The 18,415-nt window shown below is 41.9% G+C and overlaps 3 protein-coding genes across 4 annotated transcripts; 2 read left to right on the top strand and 1 right to left on the bottom strand.

The window, feature by feature from the left end:
• man2b2 (mannosidase, alpha, class 2B, member 2) lies at nt 1–7,231 on the top strand. Of its 2 annotated transcripts, XM_032544047.1 has the most exons (20): nt 1–151; nt 311–457; nt 1,156–1,261; nt 1,345–1,517; nt 1,749–1,864; nt 2,010–2,187; nt 2,327–2,525; nt 2,640–2,830; nt 3,103–3,274; nt 4,063–4,199; nt 4,407–4,684; nt 5,107–5,298; nt 5,386–5,629; nt 5,706–5,816; nt 5,917–6,109; nt 6,199–6,345; nt 6,473–6,585; nt 6,716–6,833; nt 6,935–7,064; nt 7,106–7,231. In XM_032544047.1, the coding sequence occupies exons 1-19, from the start codon at nt 29–31 to the stop codon at nt 7,036–7,038; spliced, it is 3,042 nt and encodes a 1,013-aa protein (XP_032399938.1). In that variant the 5' UTR covers nt 1–28; the 3' UTR covers nt 7,039–7,064; nt 7,106–7,231. The 2 variants fall into 2 exon arrangements, with proteins under 2 accessions (XP_032399938.1, XP_032399937.1); XM_032544046.1 differs by having other exon boundaries at nt 6,935–7,231.
• Nucleotides 7,232–8,458: 1,227 nt separating this feature from the next.
• si:dkey-19b23.7 (uncharacterized) lies at nt 8,459–11,648 on the top strand. The gene is made up of 8 exons (XM_032544048.1): nt 8,459–8,707; nt 9,063–9,134; nt 9,352–9,423; nt 9,545–9,744; nt 10,250–10,313; nt 10,400–10,565; nt 10,837–11,034; nt 11,198–11,648. Exons 1-8 carry the CDS (start codon nt 8,693–8,695, stop codon nt 11,320–11,322), a joined length of 912 nt encoding a protein of 303 aa, XP_032399939.1. The 5' UTR covers nt 8,459–8,692; the 3' UTR covers nt 11,323–11,648.
• Nucleotides 11,649–12,777: 1,129 nt separating this feature from the next.
• si:dkey-19b23.8 (low density lipoprotein receptor adapter protein 1) lies at nt 12,778–17,058 on the bottom strand. Its single transcript, XM_032544049.1, has 3 exons — nt 16,739–17,058; nt 14,483–15,214; nt 12,778–13,705 (listed from the first exon to the last, which is right to left on the bottom strand). Exons 1-3 carry the CDS (start codon nt 16,752–16,754, stop codon nt 13,620–13,622), a joined length of 834 nt encoding a protein of 277 aa, XP_032399940.1. The 5' UTR covers nt 16,755–17,058; the 3' UTR covers nt 12,778–13,619.
• Nucleotides 17,059–18,415: the final 1,357 nt, after the last annotated feature.

The following is an 18,415-nucleotide window of genomic DNA, read 5'->3' as shown; positions in this document are numbered from 1 at the left end:
TTTGATGGGCTAAAAAAAAAAAAAAATAATGATGAGATTTTTTGTCGGGTTTTTTCTTTGCTGCTGTTACTCAGCAGAAGAAAACAAGCCAATTCAAACATTTGTAATTCCTCACAGTCACATGGATGTTGGCTGGGTTTACACCATTCAGGTAGGTGCTGTCACCATGTTCTTTAGAAGGTTTCAAACTTATAGTGCAGTAAGCATATAGTGTACAGCCTGTTGTTTGACAGTTCCCTGTCACCGAATTACTGAGTGTGTGTAGTTTTTCATTTTACGTCATGCAAATGAGTGTGTACCTTCTTCCTAGGAGAGCATGCACGCCTATGCGGCCAACGTGTACACCACAGTGACTGAGGAGCTGTCAAAGGCTGCAGACCGCAGGTTCATCGCTGTGGAGCAGGAGTTCTTTCGACTGTGGTGGGATACTGTGGCCACTGACTCCCATAAGAAACTGGTAAGGACACATGATGGGTCAATACTCCGTACTGACATCAAATTTTCATTTTATTTAACCTTTATTTATCCAGGTAAACTGTTTGAGAACCAATTCTCAATTTACACATGACCTGGCCATGAGGCCAGAAATAAATAGGAACATACTGTCCACTACATAGTCAAACGCATGACACATAGAACAAGCAACTGATAAAAAAACATCAACGAAAAAAGATAAGAATAGAGCTTAAATATGTGTGTATAAATATGTTTCAGATTGTCAGCAGGAACAAGAGCATCAAATGTAATTTGGAGGTTTTGCTTAAAGGTGGAGATTGGGATCAGAGATGTAAGTTTCAGGTATTCGTAGTGTATTCCAGTCCTGTACGCTGCAAAGCGGAAGGCATTACGTCCAAAGGTAGTAGAAGTAGGAGGGGTACTAAAGTTAATCAATATGTCTTTAATCAAATAATGCAAGATAGTTTCCATAAATGACCTACAAGGTACATTCTCTCAAAGGGATACTCCTGTTGTGCACTTTAATAAAGCTTAGCTACTTGCAAGAAACATATTACAAAAAGAGTACAAAGATATTCAGATTTTAGTTTCTGTTTTTACAGGCTAAGTAAGTCTTCCCATGACCAAATTGTTGGAGTGACCCTTTAAATACACAGTAACTATAATTTAACATGTTATATGGCTTGGTTGACTTTCTAGGTACGACAGCTTGTAAAAGAGGGTCGACTTGAGTTCGTCATCGGGGGCCAAGTGATGCACGACGAGGCTGTAACTGATCTAGACGATGAGATCCTACAAATGACAGGTAGCACATTTCCTGCCCCTGTAAATGTCAGTTTGAGAGAAAGAGGTATGTAGCAGACTTTGTTTTTCTCCGTGCTGTCTCAGAGGGTCATGGTTTTCTCTACGAGACGTTCGGGGTGCGTCCTCAGTTTTCATGGCACGTGGATCCATTTGGAGCCTCCGCGACCACGCCAGTCCTTTTTGCCTTGGCCGGGTTCAACGCCCACCTCATCTCCCGCATTGACTACGACCTCAAAGACGCCATGCAGAAAAACAAGGTTGATGCTTCAGTCCAAATACTACTGCCACCAGTAAAGGGAATACTGTTTAAAAAAAATTCCCAAAGTGTACAAACGTCACCACAGATCACGTTGACAAGCCAAAGAACACATTTCTTTGGGAGCTGTTCTTACACAATATCATCAGAAAAAGAAATTGCCATTGTCAATCTAACCTTAAAATGGTACATAATAGTCACAGCCTGTTGTTTATCTATTTTTTGGGTACAGAAACTACAGTTTGTATGGAGAGGTTCTCCCTCTCTAAAAGAGAAGCAGCAGATCTTCACTCACACTATGGACCAGTTTAGCTATTGCACCCCATCCCAACTGCCATTCTCCAACAGGTAGTCCATGTTTAGACTCTTTAAGTGGTAACAGACAGAAATACATTGACCTCTTGACCTACTTAGTTTAATATCAGCATTATTCCATATCCATATTTGTAAAAGAGTTTTTTTCATCAAATTGAAACATTTTCTTACGTCTCAGCTCTGGTTTCTATTGGAATGGAGTTGCCATGTTTCCTGATCCTCCTAAAAACGGAGTTTACCCTAACATGAGCCTGCCCGTCACCAAGGAGACAGTACAAGCCTACGCCAAGACTATGGTAGAGAACATCAAGCAGAGAGCTGCGTGGTATAGAACGAATCATGTGCTCTGGCCATGGGTGAGTAAATAGAAACTTGCGATTCTTTTTATTTAATGTCAAAGCATCAGTTTTTAAAGTTAATGTAATTACTTGACAAACCCTTGCTTTTTTGTTCTCTAGCAGATAAACGCGTAACTGAAATGTCCTCGTGTTTCAGGGCTGTGACAAACAGTTCTACAACTCATCTGTCCAGTTCAACAACATGGACCCTCTAATGAAGTACATCAACCAGAACAGCAAAGAGTTTGGGGTGACAGTCCGGTACGCTACTCTTAGTGAGTACTTCCAAGCCATCCACCAATCAGATCTTGTCTGGGAGCTCCGTGGGAGTGAAGATTTTCTGCCATATTCCACTGGTGAGAATCTGTATTCTAAAACATAAAAACAAAGCATCACCTACTTCATGTGAAAGGACAAAGAAACACAATTTTCTTGTTGAAATCATCTACTGGGGCCAATTTATTTCTTAGAACCGCACCAGGCGTGGACGGGGTTTTACGCCTCCAGAAATGTTCTGAAAGGAGTGGCACGGCAGGCCAGCTCCCAGCTTCAGGCAGCAGAGACTCTTTTCACCCGGTACCGAATCAGCTTCCCTGACGGACCTGTAGCTAAAGACTGGGCCCTGGATAAACTGAGGGCGCTTCGCTGGGCTGTCTCAGAGGTAATTTGTCCAAATATAAATCTACTATGTGCTCTTACCTACGGGTTGAACATCTGCCTGGTTCACACCTGCCTGGTTCATCTTCTGGACGTCTCCTAGCAAAGAGAGGAGAGTACAGTGTGTTGTCAGAAGATGTAAAAGGGTAAAATTAATTAATCAGAAAATAAGGCAGATAGTTTCCGCCAACGTTTAAACACACAATAAAGATTACATAATTAAACTGGCTTATGATCAAGTCAATTTAAGCCCTGAAATGCACTGTGGGGTTTTAGGTGCAGCACCATGATGGCATCACTGGCACAGAGTCTCCCAAGGTGGCAGATATGTACCTGCAGCATCTCATGCAGGCCGCGATGGGAGTGGATGAGCTTCTGGCTGCACTCATCCTGCTGCCGCACAACCTCAACACACCCAGCATCCACGGTGCCCGCTACCACAGAAAAGGTGTTTGCAAGGGGACTGTAGCTTACATTAGCAGGCTACCTAACGCTAATATGTAGTTTAGTCAACAAGGTGTGTGTGTGTGTGTGTGTGTGTGTGTGTGTGTGTGTGTGTGTGTGCTGGTTGTTGGTGTTGTGTGTGGGTGTGTGTGTGTGTGTGTGTGTGTGTGTGTGTGTGTGTGTGTGTGTGTGTGTGTGTGTGTGTGTGTGTGTGTGTGTGTGTGTGTGTGTGTGTGTGTGTGTGTGTGTGTGTGTGTGTGTGTGTGTGTGTGTGGGTGTGTGTTGTGTGTGTGTGTGTGTGTGGTGTGGTTGTGGGTTGTTTATAGTATATTGTTGTGTATATATATATGTGTATATTGTGTGTATATATATATATACACACACTACCGGTCAAGGGTTTGGGGTCACTTACAAATTTCCATTGCACTCCATTATAGACAGAACACCAGCTGATCTGAGTGGGGGGGTGATCTTTAATGCAATAAGTACAATGCCCATTCTTAGCAACCATTCATCCCATGTCCCAAAGGCTAATTGTGTTCACTAATCTGATATAATTTTAAAAACCTAATGAGAAAACATTGGAGACCCCTTTTGCAATGATGTAAGCACACAATGTAATCTTAAATCTGCTGCCCTGGGTTAAAAAACAATGCAACTGATGTCAGCTGGTATTCTGTCTATAATGGAGTGCAATGGAAATTTCCAAGTGACCCCAAACTTTTGACCGGTAGTGTATATATAGTGTGTGTATATATATATATTAACGAGTCTTTATTCTCTTTATGCCAGGTGTTCATCAGGCTTTGGAGCAACATATCATCGCTTACAACCCATTAGCTTGGAACACCACCACTATCATCAACGTCACTGTAACCTTCCCCACTGCCGCCGTCTTTGATGATGATGGACAACCTGTGCCTGCACAGGTGGTTGTTGTTATTTTTCTGAAAACTGATGGTAACAAATTATGTTTTTAAAGAAGAACTATGTCACTTTTGCTGAACTGTGGTTACATGAGGCAGTTCCAGGAAATGTGACAAATGGTTAATCATATTGTCGTGGTAGCATTAAGTAGAGACATGAGAAAAATCTATATAATATACCGTAATGACATCTTCCTCTGTCTGTTACAGATCCAGAAGTCCGCACATTCCAATGTGACCTACGATCTTTTCATCATGGTGGAACTTGGAGGCCTTCAGCACAGGAAATACCTGATTAAGTTGTCTGAGAAGCTTTGCTCTGGGGGGTCCAAATGTGGCCGGACTTATAAAGCTAAAGGGGTTTTGTTCGAGAGACGGAAAATCCGGGACTGGTTGAAAACAGGGAGGAGGCTCCTGCCTGTTCTGAATGAATGTTACAAGCTGATGTTTGACCAGGATACCAATCTACTGCACAGCATCACTAATCTGTAAGATTATATAGATTATGTTGCACCCCATGTATATATATTAAGGTAGTATTTCATTAAACAGAGGGAGTAGTTAAAGTATTGTTTACAGACAAGTCATATTTAGAAAAAATCACTGGTTCAAGCTTCTCAAATGTCTCTAGACACTAAACTGAACACATTTGGATTTTCAAAGCTTTTCAAAACAAGCATTTTGAAAACCCACGCTTTTAAATTTGCAATGGCCATTATTTAATATTTTAGGACACTTTTAAAGACCATAAGATTAACGAGTAAATCAATAAAATAATCAGCAGATAATTCCATAATGAAAATATTTTTTAGTTTTATCTATTACTTGTCAATCCAACTTGTGGCTCGAACAAAAAAAGCTTTTCCCTCATGCCAGTGTAACCCTTTGATCTCTTTGTCATTCTTGACAGTCAGGAAAAAAGGACCGTGAGGATGACTCAGGATTTCTGGGAATACCACGCTAACGGAGATGTAAAAGCAGGGCCCATCTCTGATAACTACATCTTCAGCGCTAAGGGGTCTGCTGTGCGGGCCTACAAGGCTGTGCAAATGGAGATTATCCCCGGGAAGATTGTGACGGAGATCAGACAGCACTTCTACAGGTTGGTAAAATGAACCTGTTGCAGTGCAGTAAAATGAACCCTTAATGTTACATTCATTCTTACACTTTGATATATGGAATCTTTTAGAGAGGAAAGTGATAAAGACTACACCTACTCCATCACCACCCGAGTCCCAGAAGGCTTTGGGAGCAGACTGCAGTGTCATAGGCTGGAGCAGACCTATTCGCTGGGTCCCCTCCATCTCAACACAGAAGTCATCCTCAGAACCAGCTCCTCCTTAAAGAACAACCGGACCCTGTACACAGATGACAATGGCTATCAAATGATGGAGAGGAAATACAGGAATTTTACTAAAAACACTTTAGCAAGAGTAAGTCAAAAGAAAACCGGTATTACTAAAAGACTGGAGAATGTAGAATAATCCATATATAATGTGCATTTTGCAGAACTACTTCCCCATGGTTCGGGCCGCCTACATTGAGGATGACTTGAGCAGACTGGTGCTCGTCAGCGACCGAGCCCACGGTGTGTCCAGCCAAGCCAACGGACAACTAGAGGTAATATATATTTATATATGTATATAAAAACTCCTTTTCAGTTGGTGTTCAATCACAAACAGAAACATGTTAACACCCTGTGTCCCCCCCCCCTTCAAAGGTCATGCTCCACCGTCGTCTTTGGAACAACTTACCCTGGAACCTCGGCTACAACCTGACCCTCAACGACAGCTCGGTCATAAAGCCCACCCTGTGGATGATGCTGGGCTCCATCAGGGCCACCTCCAAGCTCTACCAGAGGGAGGCAATAGAGCTGCAGCACAGACCAGTCATCATGGCCATAGACCAACCACGTGAGGCCTGCATGACATCAGAAACTATTAGTTTTTTCTTTCGTTTGTAGCAGTTCCAATTTTTTTTTTTTTTCCTCTTGCACACTTAGAGAAGCCCTGGCAGGTGGAGAAACCTAGAGGAAGGTCTCCTGTGCGTTCGGTGGTCCTGCCACCCAACCTCCACCTGCTCAGCCTCAGTATTCCTGGATGGAACTACAGCTCGGATCATGATGTTCACCTCAGCCACATTCACTCAGGTCAGAAAAACCGGTGGTTATATTGGGCAGTTTTTAAAGTCCTCGCTGATTCTTCTCAGGGCAATTTGACAAACCTTTTTGTTCGTCCTGGGAATTAAATTCTATTTTTTGTATGACTTGCATCTAGGTAAGGACGTGCACTCAGAGCCAGACTACAATCGGGTCCTGTTGAGAATCATGCATCTCTTTGAGGAGGGAGAAGACCCCGAGCTTTCAAAGCCAGTCACCATAAACGTGAAGGTGCAACCAAAATACTTAATTTCTACATAATAATGTCACCGAATTGCAAGAGGAAAGCCTTGCATTGCGATAATTTTCCATAAAGAATTGAAATCATCTTTTTTAATGGTCAATGGTCCTGTGCGAACAGGATGTTCTGCAGGGCATAGGGGAAGTACAAGTGCTGGAGGAGCGTTCTCTCACAGGAACCTGGAACATCACCAGTCTGCAGAGGTGGAAGTGGAGAACTGCAGATACCTTAGAAGCAAGTGAGAAATACTTAGTTTTTGGCACTGGCAAACATTCTGATGTGAATTTTTGATGAAATGGCAGTTTCCTTTTTACATACCTTGTTTTTTTTTTCTGTCAGACAACAATAGGTGTTGGAGTTGTGGAGATGAAGCTTTCACTGTGACCATCTCACCCAAAGAGATCAGGACCTTCTTCATTCACTTTGACTCCAGGAACCTTTAGGTTGAACTGTCTTCTGTGAAGCCAATCTTTAGAAATAACGCTTTTAAGGATTACATTTTTTGAAACACTGTTAATTAATGCTCTTTTTGCACATTATCAATGTTTTGAGAAGAACTGATGTGTTGATTAGGTGTGTGCATTCTCTTTTTGACTCCCTGTTGACTCGCACTAAATAAAGCGGTTATTTTTGTCATGTTTGTTCAAATGTCTGACTTCACTAACACTGGCCACCCAACACCACATTAAACATTTTCTGAAATTTGGGAATTGTATTAAATTGTGGATGAGAAATCCAAAACGCATTGTAGAACAGAATGGATAGTCTACAGCAGTGGTTCCCAAACTTTTTCAGCTCAAGACCCAAAAGAGAAATTTGGTGTCTCCCCGGGACCCAAATTTACGGAACAAAACCATGAATTTAAATTTATATGAAGTATATTTATTCCATCATAAAAGTAAACAAAAACAGAAAAGGTTTCTATTCTCCTTTCTGTGTCTCACCCCTCACTCAGCTCATTTTCTTGTCCCCTCAGGACTGACACCAACATTTTTTTAAATAATGCTGACTTGAATTTAATGAGATGTGTGTGGCTGGTTGAGGATATCAACCAGCTGATCTAGTCCAGGTTTGGTTTTTGAAAGTGCCATTCTGAGGTCATGCTGAGCATTTAGTCTGTTCTCTGCCAATTGGCGACCCAATAAAACGGGTCTGCGACCCATTTTGGGTCCCGACCCTAAGTTTGGGAAACATTGGTCTACAGAGTTAACCGTCTCAAATTTCCCTTAAATATTTTCTACCAAAGAAATGATTTCTATTAAAACTTTCCTAGCCAGGTTTGCAGGAATTTTCACCTCCATGTATTGCATTGCATTGCTTAGCTTTGCATAAAAATTGGAAGCAAGGGAAAACTGGCAGCCTGGCTTTGTCCAAAGTATAAAAGACTTCTAAAGTTAACTAATTTACATGTTTTATGTCAGTTGTATTATCCAACTATTGTTTACCAGGTCTTCCGCATCATCATTGCAGCCGGGGAATGACTGCAATGGCAATTTCTACTTACATGAAGTATAGTGAAAACCAGGATGCGATTTGTGAGAAAAAAAAGGGGGGTGTGTGTTTTGAATCACAGTCTATTGGCGGGTTACAGCGCTTTATTTGATAAAAATAATTCAGCAGAGGCAGGGATGTAGACCGTGGGAAATGCCACGCATCTCCGTTCTGAATACGGGTGTGTTATTTCTCTGTGGATTGAGCGTTTTGAGACTGTAACAGTATTTCGATGTGCTCTATAATTATGAAAGACATGGAAATGTCACTTTTAACAATATGGGACATGTAAATGGTAAATCATATTTTGCTGCTTTGCCACAAAGTAAAACTATAATGTTTGATGTCAGATTGAGTAGTTGCCTTGGTAGTGATCCAACATGGCCGCTAGGGGCCTCACATCCACATGACCTAAACCTAAGCATGCTGCGACAGTGAACGTTAAGAAGACAACGCCCGCGAGAACTAACCCGCGACTCGATCTGTCTGTGCATCACCATAGCAGCTGGCCAGGGAAATAATTCAGCACATAAGGTTTTCGTATGTGCACTTAGCACGCCATGACTCCATGTGAAGGAGACGACGTTGTTTGCAATTTGGTACAAGATGAGCAGCGGTAGTGTAAGTTCTCTTTCCTTCATAATGTCATCTTTTATCAGCTGCACGATTTCGAATTTGGATCGGAATCGAAAGATGATATTTAAAGCGAGTCAGCCTGATGCATTTTGTTGCATGTAATGTCACCTATTTACACTCAATTTCTGCATTGTCCATGTTGTGCATCGTTTAATATAACGCCTTAATTGTTAGAATGCTGGATGCTGTGAGGAGGCGTTGCATGTGTTGCTAGGAGACTGGGAGGGGCTGATGGAAGAATTATTTTATATCAGAATTGAGAAAAACGAAGCTTTTAGTGTAATTAGCTCATTTGTATCTTGCCTTTTGCATCCTCTGTGACTGTGTCATGTGTAAATAGAAACGAGAGAGGGAGCAGAGGAGGAAACTGCAGCACTTTCTAAGTGACCTGGCCTTACTTGGATCATTACAGGTTAGTGAATGCACAGAGATGATCACACACACACAGACACACACACACACACACACACAAAATGTAACTCTAGCTCACTCCAGACCACACTGTCACTGGGGCAGTTTGCCTCGCCTGCCTGCTGCGAACCTGGCCGGAGTCTTTTTTTCCTATACACACACACACAGAGTTAACATGGTCAAACTATTTCTTGCAAATAATCTTGTTTGTGTTGCAGGGCTTTAAATACTTCCAGCCTTGGCTAAGAGGGAAAGAGGAGTTGCTGTTGACAGTTGTTAATGAAGATCTGGTAAGTTTCTGTACAAAAAACACATACAGTATATCACACTTGCATATGGTCCTTAATGGGTTTATCAGCATCAGTGGAGGCAGGACCGACCCTGTTCCCCCTTACCTTTCTTGTCCTGCAGGGTTGGCGTTCCCCAGGGTTTGTGGTCTCCAGAGCCTCCTCCCACTCCTCCACCAGCAGCTGTAACAGCAGCGATGTCTCCTCCAGCAGCAGCTCCCCCAGCCTGGACAGCCAGAGCAGCTCTCCCCTGCCCGGGGAGCCTCCAGGCCCACAAGACCCTCCGTTGCACACACACGCCAAGACACAGCCACAGACTGTCAGGTGACTGATGCCATGTTGTGTGTCTGGAAATAGACACGTGTATATGTGTTTAGTTTTAGGGAAGGCTCATGGTGATTTGACACATTTGTTATGTTTTCTATTCTAAAAGTGGTAAACAGTTTGATAAAGTAGCATGTTGACATCCATTGGTGCATCACTTCCTGTTTTGTACAAATCCAAATACTCATTATAATGATGCTTTGATACCGTAATTATGTAGCCTGGAATTGGCCAATGTTGACCATCTTGCATGACAAGCAGAATGGTTCCACTTTGAATAAATATGTCACTTAAGGGCTGAAAATCAGTGGGTTGATCGGCAAAAAGTGGGAAACAAAGTGATTACAGCTTCTTAAATGTCAGGATTAGCTGATTTTCTCATTTGTATACTGTAGATGATTGTAAATTTGTTTGAGATTGAAGAAACTGCAGTGTTTTTAATGTCCATCTATCGTCTTGCTGGCAGACTTTAGACACAAACACACTGGTTGACCTCTCTTCTCAGGGACCCCAGCGGTGAGGAGCATCTCCTCCCAGCCTCTCCCAGTGAGAGAGAGATAGCCGTACCTGTAAGTGCTCCCTTCGGCCAGTCTCACTCTTCCAACCACTAACTTGCTCACTCAAGTCTCATGGCCTCGACTTTGTCCCTCAACAGGAGGTGAATTGCACTCTGTTTTTACTGGCCGGCTACGTCAAGTACGGACGCCCGTACGCCTGGATACGCTCTAATCACGAGCGCCTGGTCAACATCGGAGGCACCGATTCGATGGTTAAGGACACGCCCATGAAACTGAAGTCCATTGCAGACTGGCAGACACGAGGTATGGAAACAATGTGAGGAATCCAAACATGAAAGAGCTATTGTTTCACAGCACAGATTTAATAATTACACTTTCCATGAGTTAAATCAGACACAGATGTCTTTACTTGAGTTTAATCTTCCTAGAGATTGTTTGTTGGATTAGGCATGTAGAAAAAACTCCAGGTGCTTTAACATTACTATAGTCTGCTTGACTTTTACAAATGTTTAGTACAATAAAAAAAACTTTTCTGTAAAATGTTTTGTGTTGTGTTATTGTTGGTTTCTTTTAGGGATTCACGTGTGGGACGTCATCAGTGAGCTGGTGTGTCTGTGCACCGTTCCGTCTCCCTCCAACCCCTTCGCCCTGGACATGCGTTACATCAAAAGTCTTCCCCTCCCTGACCGCTTCCTCGTCACAGGTGCTCTCCTCAACTTCCTGGAGATGTACGTGGTTTACGGAAACCGGGACGAGTTGCACTATGACAAAGGTAGGAAATCTTGGAAAGTCATAGGGAAGTACAGTACGTCACTATTGAGACCAGCAGGGGATGCTATTTAGCTACATTACAAAGAAATCCAACTTACAGCCCTTCCACATTTTAATTTTTAGGTATCAGTGACTGTTTTTTTACGTTCGGTTTCTCCTTTCAGTGGTGGAGGAGGTAAAGCCTCTGAGGCGTCTTCACGTCCAGTCCCTGCTGGAGTTACAGCGACACAGGGAGAGCTCGGGATTGGTCCGTAGTCCCACAGTGCAGGACCCTTCTGGAGAGGAGTGACTTTAATTGTTCGTATTAGATCCACATCCAGATGAGACCTACTCTTACGGACTTCTTGTAGAAAATAAAAAGACAAAATAAGTTTAAACGTGTGAAATATCAGAATGACCGTATTTAGTCATTCTTTTTCTTGTCTCCTTCATCTTGCATACAGTACACACTGTACAAACCTCTTTCAAGACTACACAGTCCAGTTGGAGATGTATCTGTATCTCTACTACAGTTGAATAGTGGTCACCTGTATGGGTTTTTAAAAAGTTGATAACACTGGAGAAATAACCCTGGGAAATAACTCACATGACTGAGATTAAACATCCCAGGACCTCTCTGAATATTTTTTCCCTGCCAACCCCCCAAAACTCATCAATCCGGCTCTCCCACACTCAACAGCTTCAGGCCAAATATAACATGCTCATAAGTGAAACAGAATAATTTATCAGGGGCACCCAGATGGCTCAGTTGGTAGAGCGAGCGGCCAAATATAAATATATATAGATAGAGAGGTTTACTCAAAATAGCGGCCCCAGGTTCAACTACGACCTGTAGCCCTTTGCTGCATGTCATTCCTCTCTCTCTCTCTCTCTCCCCCCTTTCATGTCTTCAGCGGTCCTGTCAAAAGCCTAAAATGCCCCCAAAAAATAAAAAACTTTTAAAAATTAATAATTCATCAGGGTCAAAGCTGCAGAAGTTAAAGCTGGTAAAATGTGTCTTTTAGAAAATTACAGCAGAATAAAAAAAAAAAGTGTGTAGACAAACAAGTGTTGTATAAAAGGTTTTAATATTTCATAAAATACATAAATATGTACAATAAAATAAAGCAGGCACTTATACCCCTTTTGAGATTGGGGCTGCACCATTTGTAATTATAATACATCACAAGTACAAAAATGTTAAAATTAACTCATGAAAACCTTGTAGCATCAGTCAAAAACGTCTTTCCGGTTTAAAAAAAAAAAGGGAAAAAAAAAAAAAAAACAAGCACAACATTGCTAGCTTAGTTTTGGTCAGAAAACAAAATGAAGGTAGCCTCAGGGTGTACCACTAATCCTCAAGTCTCTCTTTTGTAAACCATAAGACAGAAATCACCATCATGAGAGCAGGTTATGCAATACTACACACATTAATGCCTATAATCCTCACTTTAACTTATGTAGCTAAGGCACCTTTTATGGCTTTGGTAATTTGAACAAGTTCTAGGGCTCAGCATTAAAAGCACATTGTAGCATCTACTGACTAGGCTGCTCCATATGCAAAGTCATAGTTGGATATTTTACAAACCCCCCCCCTCCCCCATTGAAATGCAGGTGCATGGCTTCGCATTCCACACGGAGGCTTCACATGGGAACACAACGTTCCCAGTGTTCGGACACAAACAAACCCGCAAGTCATGGCTGAGTGTGCTTTACCCCGCATAAATGCAACTAATGAATCGCCGTGGACAGATAGGATTTGTTTTTTGTGTTTGCAGGATGAGGGGAGGATTTTGTTGACCCTGCACGTTCTGCTAGGGTCTATTTCCCCCCCCCCCCCCATTTACAATCCAGGTGCTGCGGCTGCTGACTTCTTAAAATGTAAGACATTTGGAATTAAACCGATAAGTTCAGATGTCAAATTTGACAAAGTGCTCTGAAATTACTAACTGCATTTATGTTCATTACAAACTAATCATTTATACTTTGTGTGACACGACTGCATTTTTCCTTTGTATCTTGACATCTATATAATCTTGGCCAAAACTCGCACAACAGATTACAATGGTGGTTTTGTCCATTCAATAGTAGTGCCACAAAGTTCAAAACAATAAAATGAGATAATCACAACCTGTCACAAATGCCGGTAAATAAAAGTCAGCTGTAAAAAATTTAAAAAAAGACCAAACTCTTCGGTGGCTTATCATATCACTTAGAAACAAGCAAGAAAAAAAAAATAAAAAAAAAGGCACTAAAATGAGCCAGTCGGGTCCACAATTGAATTGCAGCCAGTCACAAGTGCTACCATAGCTGTTGGCAGGTGAACAAAGGTGTCCGTCAACAGCGTTTGGTGCTACGTTAGACGCCACAATTGCAAAGTCAACAGAACTTTTGCGGTGTCAATGACCTTCAAGTCAAAACGCTCACTGATTATGGCATCATCATCATCTCACAAGTCCTCATACATCTAAATATGGACCTTCCCACTTCCCGTTTTCATCCCCTTTGTCCTGTCTCGTAATCACCCCATCCCTCCGATAAGTGCTGTCATCTTCAAGGTTGTCATCAGGTTAATGTGGTCCATGTTTAAATGGTAGAATCAGGGTTTCAGTTCCAGCTGTCAGAGGCAGATCCTCTTCTCGTGATGGCTCTGAGAGGGCTGTGGGACACAGAGCCCCTCTTCTTCCAGCGAACTGAAAAGAAAAGACGAGTCAGTGATGAGTCAGGGGTGTTAGCTTGGCAGCTACAAATGAAAAGTGAACACTAGTGTTTAATTGTTAATAAGTAGCATCCAACCAGTCTGACTAGTTGGTCAACCGATACTCTAAAGTGTCTTGGTGAGGTAATTCATTTACTACTAAAACATTTTCATTACTTTCACTAAATGTGGTTGCTGCAATGGCCCCTTAAGCCATCTCATTATATACGTACACATATATTATGACAGACTGTATGATAAGGACAATGAATCAGGGAAATGGTTCCTTAAATCGTAATCAAAACTGTTTTGCCTTACAAAGCCAAAATGCAACCACCACATATTCCATTAGAATTAAGCCAAAACAACTTGACATCTGTTAATATTAAAACTTATTTTGCTATAAAATAAAAATAAAAAAAATGTAATTTGGGGGTGAGAAATCGTGGTCTAGCAGAAAACATCTAATCTAATTTAGTGTATCTTCTAGATGAAAAATGCCCAAACATCTTAGTAATTGAGTTTATTATACCACTTGAATAAAGCAGTAAATCTAATAAAGTAACACTATGTTAACTAACTAAAAGGTAATTAGCCTAGCTTAGCAGAGTAGCAACAAGTGCCATCCCTGCAGCCTCTGACTCTAGTGGTATTCACATGATTTGATGTGGTGAAGCCATCTTTAATGAATCACCTTTAGATGTAAACTAACTCATTGATTAAAAGGGACAAGAAAGTTGTACAAGTATTTAGATGTTTTGTAAAGTCTCACCTTTTCGCAGGCTGGATGGCAACGTGGAGCTCTTTAAGAGGGTGGCAGATTTGGGCGACTCCTCTCTGCGTTTCCCCTTCACCTCTCCTGGCTGCAGCGTGGCCGAGCCGTCCTGCAAGTCACTCAGTGCTCGCTGGAAAGAATGTGCCAGACAAGCCGTCATGTCTAGTGCCCGCTCTGCACGGCTGCACCAGAACACGCGACACTGCAGCTGCTGACCCTGATGTTTGCAGATGTACAAAAAGACATTGGGCCGGTTGGCGTCCGCGGCACAGTACGCAATGTCCTGCAGGTAGGTCTTAGTTAGCTGCCGACCTGTACTCAGTTCCTTGACCTCGACATACCTTGGGCGTACCACCAGGGCGTGATCTTTGCTCAGCTTTTTCCCATTTGCAATACCTCCCAGCAGGCGGCTAATAGCGTCCTGGGCCTGCTCTCGATCCAGAGAGAAGATTTTCTCTGTGCCCAGATAGTGGACCTTAAAAAGAGGGTCTCCGTGGGATAATGATTCTGTGCGGTCGCGGCGAAAGCGGCGACGTAGCGCAGCTGGAGAGTTCTTAAGAGTCTGCATGAGGTGAAATGTGTTGAGAGACATTGTACGTTTCAGGGTGGGTTTGGAGGAAATTTTAGCTGAGGCGTATCTGCCGGTGGTCAGCTGGTCCTCTTCAGAGCCTCTCCCACACTTCCACTTTTCTTCTACAAATGGAGCAAAGTTGCATCCACTGCTTTTATCTGAAATTTAAAAAAAGACAGTAAAGTTAGAATGATGAAGCAAGACAGATGCCTAAGCTTTGTTGTGATTTAAATACGGTCAAGGTTTCTCTTAGAAATGGGTTGTTTTGACATGGAGTTATCTCCTCAATATAAAGCAACTCTTCATTTTTATATTTTTTGTGCAATCTTGTGCTTTCAAACACCTTGATGTGAAAAAACAAAAACAAAAAAAACACATGCAGTCAGCACAACTTTTACCGCAGCATGGAAAAACAAAAGGCCACTAAACAGGACCAGTTATGGAGGTGACGCATGTGAGGAATATTCATTCACCACAGACACCAGTCATTAAATATTTACAGGCTGGTTTGGGCTTTGTCCTTACAGCAGTGAAGCCTTAAGAGGCATCCAAACACACTGATGAATGGAAACATGCCCAAATAAATGAAAGGTTACTGTAACACAGGTCATCCCGGATACCTCGCCATGTTGAAAGTATTACAAACACTCATATCACCATGCTTACTGGACAATTCTGTGACCTTGCCAACCCCAGTCTTACACAACGTCCATGTCTAGCCTCCCATTGTCTACCATCCGACTAACCCACAGAACTGCCGGTTCTCCATTGTGTTAAACTTTATTTTTTCCCCCCTTTTCTTGGCCATTCTTTCAACATCCTAGCTCCTCAGAAGTGAGTTGCAGAGAGAACCACCGACTGTTTCAAGTGGGCGGCCATTGTTAATCAACCCCCTGTGCAGGAAACAGCTTTGCATTCCCCTCCTAAATATTTCTCCTACAAACAATAGCATGCTTCTGTAAGTTGGTCACACAGGGATGCAAGGTGACCTAGAGCCCCACGGCCAACCCAGGGCATGCACATATACAGTTACACATGTCGGTTACATAACATGTTACCCACCCACCCCCTTTACGCACGCACGCACACACACCACACAAAACATGTTACCCACCCACCACACAAAACATGTTACCCACCCACCACACAAAACATGTTACCCACCACCCACACCCCCTGGTCCACACACACACACACACACACACACACACACACACAGTTGTAAGCAGCCTTTGGAAGTGGACAGAACATTTCTGCTTATATTTACCTTTAACACTTTTTTCTGTAGAACAAACATGGAGAGATTCTTGCCCCAAACTTAATTCTTAATATGATGCAAATACAGTACAGGCAAATGTCAGCTAACAGGTTATACAGATCTATTCTTAATTTTAGGATGCACCACACAAGATACAACAATTTTTAAACACATTTTGTTCACGTCATGTTCTGCTTCCTTGTATGCCGAATTAACCAACATAGAAGTGATTTCTTTAGCGGACAGAAATGTGCGGTGTTGAGAAATGAGCGAGATGACTTTAAATTGGCAGATTTAAGTGTTGTTCGGCGAGCAGCAACGGGTCACGTTAAACTGTCAAAGTTAAAAACCAGATACATTTCTGAGTAGATATTACCAATTATGACCGAAAAGATGTTGCGAACTTTTCAAAACGGTGTCTTACCTGGCCACAGTTTCATGCAAACGATGTCCTCGTGCGCCTCAGGTGAACCGCAGAGTTCCGTGATGTGTTTTTTTTTTAACTCCGGGCAGGTGGAAGTCTCCTGTCCTGCACGTTCACACAAAAGCCGTTTGACTGTCAATGAATAGGCCTATATAAATAGTAATCGATTAAGCGCACTGTCCGTAACTGGGTTTTCCGTAAGCTCGGTGTTCGTCGTGCGCAAATAAACAAGACGTGTACAGACGGAGACAGTTTATGTGCTGACTGAATCACGCCCGCCATTCCATCCCTGCTCGACGTGAATGAGTTGAGTGATTCAGAGCTCGCGGGACAACCGTTTTAAAACAGCGTAGGCGCGAGCTCGTCACACACGTGGACGAGCAACTGTGTCAGAGCAGTGAGGGGGCTAGCTGATGTATAAGCAGAGGGAGGTGTGAGGGGAAAATAAGTGACGATTTACAATAAAGGAGAGATTTGCAGTACATGGCAGGATGGATAACAATTATATAACAATTATTCTGTTTAATACTGGCATTGGTGTTTTAAGGGAAATGTAGGCCTATGGCATAGGCTACCTTATTTATGTAGGCTACATACACTCCCCCCTTATCATTGTTTAAAATATACTAATTTCCAACTGTATGACATTATGGCATACACTTAATGCTGTATTTGCTCTTCATTGAAGCAATTATGATGTTTAAACCCCAGACTCTTGGCATTTTCAGTTCCTTAAAATTAAAATGTTCTAGATGTCTTGTGCAGCTTTTACAAATTTTCCCAAAATATCCGGCCTGACATGTTTGATATTTTTTGGGCTCTCCATGAGAACACATGTGGTCTTATTTATACTGTTATACTATTTATACTATTAACTATTTAATACTATTACTTATACTTGTACCCTTTAGCATGTTAAAATTAACACTGGTAAAGGCTCATCTAACATACATAGTAACATGCATACATAATCCCCAGGAGCTCATGGAGTCCGCATAATGCCTTTAAAATACCTAAATGAAAGAAGTAAGGCAATGAATCCATCAATGCAGTTATTACGGTCTATCAAAACAACTGAATATATTGAAAAATAGCCATCAACATTTTTTCAAGCTGACATCTTCAAACATCCGGTTTTGTCCGTCAACATTTCAAAACCCAATAAGTAGATCTATACAGTGATATAAATATGAGAGAAGACGATTTGTTGATTTGTTTTGTTTTGTTTAAATAACTTGAATGATTAACAGATTATCAAAGTTGTTATTTAATTCTCTGTCAATCAACCAACTGATTAGTTGACTAATCATTCAGCACTAATTTAAAAGCTTTATGCAAATGAATTTTGATAACATTTTATATTTTTGCATTTACATGACTAATGAATATGTTTAAATGTGTTGTCCTCATGTCACAAACCCATGGCATCATGCTCTACCAACTGAAAGTTTCACACGACTTACTAGGAGTATATGCCACACAAGGTTTAGAGGGAAACATCTGAAACCCACTACCTGTCATTGCGTCACAGCCCGTCTCTAATGGGGATCACCGGCCTCACTGGATCAGATCTGCTTTAAGTGTTTGTTCTGGGGGCATTTTGAACAGTGGCAGAGGGAAAATCTTAAACGGTTCCATGTGTACGCATTTGTGTGTGTGTGTGTGTGTGTGTGTGTG

This window comes from Etheostoma spectabile, chromosome 19 (genome assembly GCF_008692095.1).
Source record: "Etheostoma spectabile isolate EspeVRDwgs_2016 chromosome 19, UIUC_Espe_1.0, whole genome shotgun sequence".
NCBI classification, from domain to species: Eukaryota; Metazoa; Chordata; class Actinopteri; order Perciformes; family Percidae; genus Etheostoma; species Etheostoma spectabile.
This window is presented reverse-complemented; position numbering and strand designations above follow the sequence as displayed.

What these genes read in the sequence shown, in the direction of transcription:
- man2b2 (XM_032544047.1), top strand. Translation starts at nt 29, where the DNA reads ATGATGAGATTTTTTGTCGGGTTTTTTCTTTGCTGCTGTTACTCAGCA. An exon ending in ATCATGTGCTCTGGCCATGG is followed by an intron (nt 2,188 to 2,326) that starts GTGAGTAAATAG and finishes CTCGTGTTTCAG; the next exon opens with GGCTGTGACAAACAGTTCTA. An exon ending in AAGCCAACGGACAACTAGAG is followed by an intron (nt 5,817 to 5,916) that starts GTAATATATATT and finishes CCCCCTTCAAAG; the next exon opens with GTCATGCTCCACCGTCGTCT.
- si:dkey-19b23.7 (XM_032544048.1), top strand. An exon ending in CAGTTGTTAATGAAGATCTG is followed by an intron (nt 9,424 to 9,544) that starts GTAAGTTTCTGT and finishes CTTGTCCTGCAG; the next exon opens with GGTTGGCGTTCCCCAGGGTT. An exon ending in ACACAGCCACAGACTGTCAG is followed by an intron (nt 9,745 to 10,249) that starts GTGACTGATGCC and finishes CTCTCTTCTCAG; the next exon opens with GGACCCCAGCGGTGAGGAGC.
- si:dkey-19b23.8 (XM_032544049.1), bottom strand. An exon ending in GCCATCCAGCCTGCGAAAAG is followed by an intron (nt 13,706 to 14,482) that starts GTGAGACTTTAC and finishes TTTTCTTTTCAG; the next exon opens with TTCGCTGGAAGAAGAGGGGC.